Source organism: Myotis daubentonii, chromosome 17 (genome assembly GCF_963259705.1).
Source record: "Myotis daubentonii chromosome 17, mMyoDau2.1, whole genome shotgun sequence".
Taxonomy (NCBI): domain Eukaryota; kingdom Metazoa; phylum Chordata; class Mammalia; order Chiroptera; family Vespertilionidae; genus Myotis; species Myotis daubentonii.
In genome coordinates, this window is record NC_081856.1 from 44,918,642 (window position 1) to 44,929,796 (window position 11,155).

An 11,155-nucleotide genomic window follows, 5' to 3' on the forward strand; every position below is an offset into this window, starting at 1 on the left:
TTTAAGAGCCCAGAGCTTCTAGAGTATGAAGAATTACACTGGTGAAATGTAAGGTTTCTTTTTCCCCCTGATATAAACATCACCAGATTACTCAGGTTCTAAAAAATTTCTTGCTCACTGTATCTTTTGTACATGTTAACACTCGGAAAGTTTTTCCTTGGACAGCAGATGGAGAAAAAGAAAAATCAAGTGTCTTCAAGTCATCAATAGAATTCTAATTTTTCTCCAACACACTTTGCCACTTCAGGGAAGGTATGTTTGTGTTTTTCTGTCAAGCAGTGACTTCTCTTCTACAGGGAGTTCTTCTCCTTCTCAATTATAGTTCTTTGGCAGTTTTGATTGCTAGATATGTTTAACTAGACAAAAACGAACTGATGTATATTTTATATAATGTATATATTAACTATGGGCCCAACCCATCTTCAACTACCTAAATAATCAAAAGGTAGGTAACAGTTGCCTAAAGGAAGGTATCCTATATAATAAAAGGGTAATAAGCAAATCAACCGAATGACAGAACGACCCGTCGCTAGGACATGCACTGACCACCAGGGGGCAGACGCTCAACACAGGGCTGCCCCCGGTGGTCAGTGCGCCACTCAACCACAAACCGGGCTGACAGCTGGCAAGCACAGTGGCAGTGGCAGGAGCCTCTCCTGCCTCCATGGCAGCGCTAAGGCTGTCCAACTGACGGCTTAGGTCCACTCACCCCTGGGCCTAAGCCGTCAGTCTGACATCCCCCAAGGGCTCCAGGACTGCTAAAGGGCACAGGCCTGGCTGAGGGACCACCCCCCCCCCCCCGCCAAGTGCACAAATGTCATGCACCGGGCCTCTAGTCATGTCATAAATTCTTTTTAACTTACAAGACCAACAAAGAGTTTTGCCCTTGGTGTAAATATGAGTTCACTATTAACTGACTGATTTAGCAAACATAAAACTTCATTTATTAATTAATCAAGACAAAAATATAATCGAATAACACCCTATATAATAAAAGCCCAACAACCGAATGGAGGAATGACCAGAATGACCGGTCGACCAGTCGCTATGGCGCACACTGACCACTAGGGGACAGATGCTCAATGCAGGAGCCTGCCCCCTGGTGGTCAGTGCGCTCCCACAGTGGGAGCAGCTGCTCAGAGGGCGGGTCCACAGCCGATCTACTGACCGGGATGAGTGGCGCTACCACAGTGGGCCGATCCCTGCAGGCCACACCCCCCACCAGTACATGAATCCCATGCACCAGGCCTTTAGTTATCAAATAAAATACTACTTTTACCTAAATGAGTTCAGAAGTGGAACATAAAGATAATATTTTAATTCATTAGTAAAGTTAACAGATAAATCAGTGCTTACAACATAAGATTTCAATTTGACCTTCTTTCAGAATTTTACAATTATAATCTCAAGTATTACATTATACTATCAAGTCTTAACTAAATTTCCAAGTTGTATACAAGTCGATTTTGAGCTATAGCTGAATGTAAGTTAGCTCCCTTAAGCTGTGAATAATTGCATTGCTTTTCTGATGTTGAAATATGGATGATGGGGAAAGAAAAAGGATAGTTCAGCATCGCACTTTTGCCTGGTAAAAAATAAATTAGTCATAAATTTGTGAAAATACATGTCCTTTAGTGTCAAGGATCAGAGCAAGTGAAAAACAAGAACATATGCATGCATACATAAAAATATTCCATAATCACAAAACTTAAAGCTAGAAAAAAAGAGAAACAAATGCATTTAAAAAACCTATTATGGGCCAGGTTTGTGTTAGAAGTTCTTTTTTTTTTTTTCTTTTTTTTTTTTTCTTTTTTTTTTGAGAGGACGGAGGGGAGGAGAGTTGAGGGAAGATTGGATTTGTTTTTTTTTTGTTTTGTTTTGTTTTGTTTTTTAATTTTTTTATTGCTTAAAGTATTACAAAGGGTATTACATATGTGTCTGTTAGAAGTTCTTAATCATTACTGAGGCTAATCTCCAAAATACCCAAAAATCAAATTATTATAATCCATTTAAAACTGAAAAAAAGAAACAAGCTCAGAGATTATAAGAAACTTCCCCATAGTCTCATGGTTTTTAGGGGGTAGTACCACCAGAAACAGAACCCCAATATACCTGATTTCCAAACCTTCAAAATTACCTTCTGCATTATCTTAATTTGGGAGAACACAATTGAACCTTGGCAATGCTAGACCTATAACTTCACATGAATTAAAATCTATATATGTTATGATCCATACTTTATTGCATGTCACACACCTGTTACCCATGTAACTAGAGATGGTTCCCTAGCAACTCAGTAAACAATGGCCTCCTGGTTCCTAAACATGTCAAGTGAATTGAACTATCAGCACAGATGTACTCACCCTAATATAGTGAACCTTCAGTTAACCAGAAATTAGAGACCCTTACATTAACATCTTCATGCTTTGCTGCATCTGTTGAGATGATCAGAGTGTTGTCTCCCTTAAACTTAATAACTGCATTGCTTTTCTGATGTTGAAGCAATCCTTGAAAAACCCTACTTGGACGCATCATTATTCTCTTAATAAGCTGCTGTATTCAGTTTCATGAATATTCTATTTAAAATCTTGGCATCTATGATCACAAGTGAAACTGGCCAGCAGATTTGTTTTCTTGTGCTCTCCTTGTCTGCTTTAATGCTAACCTCATAAAATGAAAAAGAATAGCCTTCTGTCATTCTCTAAACTCTTGGACAACAATTGCTATCTGTTCTGAAGGATCGGCAGGACTTACTTGTAAAACCGTCTAGGTCTGGTGCCATTTTTCTAATTGAAAAAAATGTTTTGAGATAATTGTCGGTTCACATAAAGTTGTAAGAAATATGCAGAGAGAGCTCTTGTACCCTTTACCCAGTTTCCACCAGTGGTAACATGTCTCAAAACTACAGTAAATCTGTCACAAGAATATTGACATCGATACTGTCCACCAGTCTTATTCAGATTCCCCCAGTTTATACTCATTTGTTTGTGTATATGTGTGCATGTATTTACTGCAATACAATTTTATCACATGCTCAGGTCTGTGTATACACATGTGTATACATAATTTATTTAATATAACCAAAGTTTTATTTTACATAGTTTTATACCCAATTTTTTCTCCCCTGCAGTTTCCAAATTATAAACACTCTTCAAATACATTTTTAATGGCTATATCATATTGTAGTATAAATTGCAATCTTTTATTTAACCATTCCTTTATTGTACACTCAGGTTGCTTCCAGTTTTTAACTATTTATAAGTAAGGCTTCAATAAATACATTTACTCGGTTATGATTATTTCCTTTGGATAGGTTTGTAGAGGTAACATTACTGGAAAAGATGGGCTTTTCACATCTGAACACTAACAGATTCATCCAGCCCCCGTAAGGAATCTTTCATGGGCCAGAAATAATCAATGGCATATTCTCTCACATTGCCCACCTTCAGAGAAAAGCTGAGTACAAGCATATATATCCCCAATATCTCAACAGAGAACTGAGCCACCCCAAGTCAGGGAAGGAAGCCCCAGTAAGAAAAGGCAGGCCGTCCTCTGGGCAGGAGCTTATCAGAGGAGCCCATTTCCTGTGCCAAGCCCCCACTCTTCAGGGAATCAGAAAACAAGAAATGAGAGTAGCAGTAACAAACAGGTAACTCAGGGCATGCCTACGCCACTGTATTAAAAGCTCCTGCCTGTTTTGTCTCACATAATCCTAAATACCTCTTCACAATTCTGCTTCAACAGTATTCTTTCCTGCTCACAGGCAGTCATCCCTGTAGCCTTGTTGCTAAAGCTCATGCTGCCCTAGAAACAGACTTGTCAGAACCCAATGAAGATTTTTTAATAGTAAGATCCAAAGCTCAAATTGCTAAAAGGAGGAATTTCATGCATGTCTACCCTTTAAAAAAATATACTCCCTTTCTAGGTCCCCCGCTTCCCAACACGCCGTCACCACCCTTTCCCCCTCATTCTAGATCAGCGGTCGCCGACCGGTGGTCCACAGACCACTGGTGGTCCGTGAGGTCCGAAAGGTTGGCGGCCGCTGTTCTAGATGACCTGCGGCACTCCGGCACGCGATGCACCCTGAACTCTCTCTCCTTCCTACTCGCTGGAATCTCAATCCAGCCCCAGAAAACAGGAGGAAGCACGAATGGACACTGATGATGTGCGGGGCTTGACATCGAAGGCTTGTTTATTCTTCAGGCCAACACTGCAATGTACATGAAACTGAGGTCTGGAGAATCAAAACGGTCAGACTAGCCCAGGTCCGCCCTGGGTGCTGGACTCAGCTGCCCACAGGCCACACTGCCCAGAGCAGCCAGAGGGAAGCAAGCTCCAGCGGGACCAACCAACCCCGCCTGCCCTGGCCACAGGCGCCTCACTTAAAGTGCCCATCAGCAGACGAATGGCTTAGAAAACTGTGGTACATCTACACAATGGAATACTACGCTGCTGTAAAAAAGAAGGAACTCTTACCATTTGCAACGGCATGGATGGAACTGGAGAGCATTATGCTAAGTGAAATAAGCCAGTCAATGAAAGAAAATACCACATGATTTCACTCATTTATGGATAATAAAGACCATTATAAACTGATGAACAAAAATAGATACAGAGGCAGAAAAACATCGAACAGACTGTCAAATTACAGCAGGAAGGCCAGGGAGGGTTGTGGGGGGTGGTGGTAAGAGATCAACCGAAGGACTTGTATGCATGCATATAAGCATAACCAATGGACACAAGACACTGGGGGGTAGGGGAGGCCGGGGGAATGTCAAGGGGGGGAAAAAGGAGACATATGTAATACTCTCTGTAATACTTTAAGCAATAAAACAAAATTTAAAAAAATAAAATAAATAAAAATAAAACAGCAGCATCCACAGGTGTTCGCGGCTGGGGCCAAAGATGTGGAAACGGGGTCTCCCCTCAGGCGGCACTAACCCCTCTAGAACTTCAGAGGTCTCAGAGCCTTGGGACCATCTTATGCGGCTCCCTGGTTTCATAGTCAAGAAAGCAGATGCCGAGAAAGAAAACGAAGAAAGAAAAAAAACACTTAGTCTCTCTGTGCCTTAAGCACCAATCCCATGCTCCCTCCGCCTCTGCTCACAGCAGCCGTGTCACTGAGGCATTCTCAGGCACAATTTATACACACGCGTGTGTGGTTTCTAAGTGACTCAGAGTTTAGTGACAAAGCTGAAGAAGTGGCCAGGTACCGGCATCGGAACCCAGGCTTGTCCACCTCCCATGCCCAAACCCTTTGCACTCTACCCTCGTCCCCTGAGTCACTGAGCTACTTAACTGCTGGAAGCCCTGGGATCAAAACAAAATAGCTTGGAATCAGGGGTAAAACGTGCAACCCAGAGCTGTGGTTCCCACATGTTGCTGACGCATTAGACTCATCTGAGATGCTTCATAACAATACAGATGGCTGTCCCTTTCCAGGTTTCTAATGGTGTTGGTCTGAGAGGAGGCCCTGAAATCGGGATTTTTACATACAGTGGAGCCTTGACTTACGAGTGTCCCTCCACCGATTTTTTGCTTTGAGTTGACAGAGTAATTTGAGTTAACGAGCTCGGTCTGGGAACGAATTAAACTCGTAAGTCAAGGCCCCACTGTACTTTCACCCTGATTCTGACCATCGGTCTGCCTATTGACAGAAAGATGAAAACAAGGGCCGGATCATTCAAGTTAAGCTGTTTGGAACTTGGATTTTTTGAAGCGACAGTGTGTAAAGGGAGAAACAGTGAAGAGGGCGTGTCCCGGGAGCACTGAGGACAGTGAGGCAGGTAGGCCAAGGCCCAGAAACATGACCGAGACTCATCAAGGGGGTGGCAGTCAGAAGCATCTTCTAAACCTGGCAGAGATCTTTGGACCCCACACCACGACAACAAGGAAACACAGAGTTTATGGGGCGTGGGTAATACGAGCAAAGTGATACAGAATAAATCAAACAGCAGATGAGCATCTGGGCCAGAAAGGGCAGCTACAAGGCTGTTGGCATGGAGGCAGGAGCTGGTAAGGCCCCAAGAGAGGAAAAACTGAAAGGGAAAACTGTCCGGAGCACTAAAATGAGAACTCCCCAAAGACAGAGGGGTTCTCCTGGTTTGCTTACTGCTTTATCCTGAGCGACTAGTGGGGGCTGAATCAGTATCTGTGGCATAAACAACGTGCAGGTGGACTCAGAGGCCAACCGGCCGTGTAAGTCAACAAAGATAAATGAGTCAGGGACACCTTCAAGATTCAAATCCAAAAGACTACAATTAAAGAGACGGCTCAGGCACAGACGACAAAGAGTAGCTTGTTTTCAGCACAGGCCCTTCTTCATGATTTCTTGCTTTTATTTAGTAAAATAAAAAATTTCTTGCTTTTATTTAGTAAACTTTATGTTGGCTTCTGGTCCAGGAAAGAATTCGGTGATTTTGAGACGTTACAATGTCCTGTCGCCAGTGGCACGGATGGCAAGTCTTCTGTTTTGGGGAAGAAGAAAACGATGGGTGAGAGATCTTTCGGTTTGATTTTAGGAGATGGAGGAGGGCCACTCTCATGAGAATCTAAACTCAGATGACAATCCTCACATGACCTATTGGATCACTGCCAGCTGGCATGCCAACAGCACAGTGGCTTGACCAGATTCCCTATAAGCCTGAGAAAGGTGGCCCAGCTCTATGTGGCTGGGTCTGCCTCAGGGGCCTTGCCAACCTCAGGAGACCCAGGCCACCTAGAACTAGCCAGTCAGGTCTCTGGGGAATTCTGAAGACTTGAGAACTAGTCCCACCTTGAAAAAAAAAATCTAGATGATTCTTTGAAATCCTTTCCAAACTAATGGTTATTCAAGGCACTATTTGAGTAATCACGTTACACAGTCTTTCGAAAGGTGAGCCCCCTCAAAACTAGGTGTCCCTGCCTTGGCTGGTTTGGCTCAGTGGATAGAGCATCGGCCTGTGGACTGAAGGGTCCCAGGTTCGATTCTGGTCAAGGGCATGTACCTTGGTTGCGGGCTCGATCACCAGTAGGGGGCGTGCAGGAGGCAGCTGATCAATGATTCTCATCATTGATGTTTCTATCCCTCTCTCCCTGTCCTTTCCTTTCTGAAACCAATAAAAATATATTAAAAACACACACACACACACACACACACAAAACTAGATGTCTCAGGTTCCAGAAGTAAGGGTTGGAGGGCATACTCAAATTCCTCCTAGCATCTTCTGCAAGCCTGATCTTACAAGATCTTTCCTTCTTAAATGACATCTACCTACGGCTAATATCCACCTCCCAGAGAAAGGGCCCTTGTTTCTATAAAATTCCCTCGCAAAAGTAATTTGTTTCATTACTCCAACAGCCAAGGCACATATTTTTAAAGCACCGCAAAAGGTTATATTGTTCCAATTTTATTCTCCCTTCCAATGCAACTTTCCCAAAGCCTGCCTTTCATAACACACAGAGAGGTAATGCATGGGTCTGAATGACTTGACAGTTTCTTTTCATTTACACACACCTAAGTATGTGTATAAAAATCCCACTAGTTCAAAACACTTCCTTTTTTAAAAACATATTTCCAGTTCAAATTATGCATTTATAACAGACTGCAATATATTACTTCTAAAGCTAAACAGTCATGTAAAAAAAAAAAATGAACAGAGAAACAGCAACATATCACTACCGCCACACTCAGTCAGCCTTTCCCCTCGCAAGCCGTTCCGTTCCGCAGTGAGTCCTAACCTGCCAGTGGCAAGTACAAACGCATCAGCACCAATAGGCTGTCCCTGCTGTCCCGTGTCCATAAGGGCCACCAGTTCCTTTTCACAGACAGCTTTGAGCCTTGGTTCCTGAGAACCTTTTTTTCTTTTCTTTTTTCTTTTTTTACCCTTGGGCTTACTTGAAACTAAAGAATTCACTAACTGCAGACATTTTCCCTTTCTTCCTTTTAAAGAGAGGTTTTAAGCTCAGATCACGACGTCTAATTCCCAGGAAACAGCAGTTTTCCAAGAGAAATGGGAAGTGCTGGAAATAAGGTGCTATAGAAAGGCTGAATGCTTAAAAATGAAATCTTTCAACGTCGCACGCATTTATGCCGATGGACATGAAACAAACAGACTGAAAAGTGATGTAAGTGGACTATGTGGAAACAGCTTCCATCGAAAACTGGTTCACTGCCTAGCACACACTCTGCTACAGTCTCCAAGTTCACATTTTAAAAATATCTAAGCACGCTTCTGGGCGATATTCCAGTGACTGCCAACAGTGTCTACCACAGCAGCTCACTCAGAAAGCACACAGTTCTGGTTGGAAAGTAGAACCCCAAAATTGAGTTTGGGGGAGAGGTGCCACTGGGGAGGACAGTAGTGCACCTAAGTATGGGTATGTGCAAACAGCTGCACTACTGTCGAATTTATGCTAAAACCCAGAGAGGCAGAAGATAGAGACATTCTTTTCCTAGAATCCCCAAATAGTAACATTCCCTGTAAACCGAGGGGGGGGGGGGAAATAAATAAATAAGGACCTCCTCAAGCTTGCACGGCTTTTAGGCAGGCTTCTCTTGAAAACCTTTAAATGGAGTTCTCCCTTTGCCCTCTTTTGCAACCAGATGAACACTAATGTTTTTCTGAAATAAACAGAGAATCTCTCCTTTTTTTGTGCACAACAAGCCAAAGTTCATCGCTGGCTGGGAGACTACCAATCCCAGTGGATTAAAGCTCGTTTGCCAAAGAGAAATAATACTGATAAGGCTCGGAGTTCTATTTGGGTTCTCGCACCTGAACACTCAACTACTCCGTCAGTGCACCATTCTGCCTGCTCTCCCATCTCCCGGAGCCTTAGGGGACCTGCTGGCCCACACAGGCTCCCGCACTGATGAAAATGCCCATCTGCTGCCCAGCGCCAAAGAGGTTTCCCAATCCTCAATTGCCTCAACTCCAAAAAGGGAGAAAGGGGAAGCAACACCCCAAAGGGGAGGGGGAAAACGGCACCACCCCTAAAGATGGCATTACTCATTAGAAGAGACGGGTCCGTTCACTAGAAACGGGCACGGCATTCGCTGGCAAAGGGGAGGGGACGTGGGGAACTAGAAGGCACATAAACAGCTGGACTCCTTAACCGAGACCCCAGCCGGCGCTGAAGCTGCAAATGTAATCGGGGTGCAGCTCGAGGCTCCCAGGTCGGGGCCGCCACGCACCAGGTAAAGCCCAGGAGACAGTTCCCATTAGAGGGCGCTCGTAGGGCGACGTAGGGAAACAAGCTCCAGCCGCCGAAACCCACCCAAAGCAGAAACCAAGTGCCCACTGCCTGCGGGGCTGGAGAAGAGGCGTCCCGGCCTCGGGTGCACCCCCGCCAGGGCCCGCGATGGCGAGCGCGGCGGGCCGCCTGGAGACCCGAGGCCGACGGTGTCACTCGCATCCCACGCGGCACTCCGGCGCCGTCCATGTTAACATGTCCTCCCGTCCCCGAGCGCGGGCGGGCCCCCTCGGTTCTTCAAGGAGGAGGGGGTCGCCGCAGGACTGGATCGCGGCGGCCGGCGCCCCGGCATTTCCCTGCCGTTTGGCGAACCCCCCGCAGGAACGCAGACTGCGCCTCCGCGGGCAGCATTTCCACGTCGCGTTGGCCCCCTAGCCCCAGCCACGGAGATCAGACAAAAGAACTTTTGCAAACTTTCCTCTCCCAACACACGCGGCTCGCTTCCATCACGGCCCTCTCTCCTCATTACTTGCATTCAACCGAGTGGGAAAGCCGGCGTGGGAGATGGTGTGCAGCGGGGGGGACCTCAAAGTTTCTCCGTAGCCCCTCGGTCGTGAGGAGCGCGAGGAGGGGGCCGGTTCCCTTGCGTCTCCCACCCTTTCCCCTGGGTCCTTCCCGGGGGGCACAGCAAGGCCCTCTGAAGGCGAAGAAGTTGGTAGTGATTTCAGGGGCCTCTGCGGTTGGACCAAACGGCGATTCTCGCGCCCTCATCCCCGGGGACCGCGGGGCAACCCCAGCGCGCGGCGCCTCTGCTCTGCGGGAAGGGAATGAGGGGTGGGGAGCGAACGCCCCGGGGGCCGAGCGCCGATCGGGGGGTGTGGAGGTGAGGACCCCCAGGGGGTGCTCCCCGGTCCCCGCGGGCTCCCCCCAGCACCCCGAAACGGCGCGCGCGACCCCGCCGGGCCCACTCACCGACTCCGCCGCCACGCAGGCCACCAAGCCCAAGGTGAGCAGGATCCACGCGCGCCGCATATTCCCCGAGGACCGGCTGGGAGCCGCCGCTGGCAACCCGAGCGCCACGAAGCCTCTCGGCCAGCACCGGGGCGCAGCCCGCGAACAGGGATCCGAGCAAAGCAGCTGCAGCGACCGCCGCTCGGGCTCGGGGGGTCCGGCTCCGGCTCGGGAGCCCGGCTCCGGCTCGGGGCGCTCTCCGCCTCCTCCGGCGTCCGCTCCCCAGTCCTCCGCTGCGCCCGGGGACGCGCCGCCTTCTCACTTGTTGGTTTCTGCGCTCCCGGCCAGCGAGCTGGGCGCTGGGGAGGCTGCTCTCCGGAGCGCTTCTCGCCCTGCGGTTATTTCACTCCCCCGCGGGCTCCTTCCCCGCGTCGCGGCTCCGCTCCTTTTCGGGAGGAATCAATTAGGAAGGGCTTGGAATGGAGCTGCAGCTGAAGTTCGGGGGCAGCGCGGCGGGGGTGTGCTCCGCGCGGCTGGAGCTCCCCGCGTATCTGGAGGGGAGCGTGGCGGAGCGCGGAGAGTGGCTCGCCGGCTGCGCCCCTCCTCCACGCGCGCCGCCTCCCTCCGGGGTCCTCCTCCTCCCGTCCTCCGCTCCCTCCTTCCCTCCCTCCCTCCTCCCTCCTCCCCGAGCTGGCTGCTCCGGGCTCTCCCGGCGTCTGGGGGAGAGGAGGCGGCAGTGTGACTCCCAGCTAAACCCCGGAGAAATTCCTACGGGATTACGCCCCGATTGGCAGCCCCGAGGACCAGTGGGCGGCTCGGTGCTTCGGCTCCCGGGGTCGGCTCACCCGCGATCTGTACTCCAGTGGCTCCTTCATTTTCTCCTCCCTTTTCCTCTTCTCTCCCGCTTTTCCTCTCTCCATCTCCACGCTTTTTGCTCTGTGCTTCTCTATTTCGTTTTCTCTTCACTGTCTTTTTTTCTGGAGAAAGATCGATGAGGCAACGAGAACCATAGTTAGCCTGCGAGAATTAGACC

At 48.0% G+C, this 11,155-nt stretch overlaps 1 protein-coding gene across 1 annotated transcript in view; it reads right to left on the bottom strand.

Moving 5' to 3' along the window:
* The window catches only part of SDC2 (syndecan 2), a 94,707-nt gene extending 83,961 nt beyond the window's left edge, over window positions 1–10,746 (bottom strand). The window contains exon 1 of the mRNA XM_059672179.1: window positions 10,144–10,746. Coding sequence (XP_059528162.1) covers window positions 10,144–10,203 — 60 coding nt within the window. The 5' untranslated portion in view covers window positions 10,204–10,746. The remainder of the gene's footprint in view (window positions 1–10,143) is intronic.
* Between the last annotated feature and the right edge of the window lie 409 nt (window positions 10,747–11,155).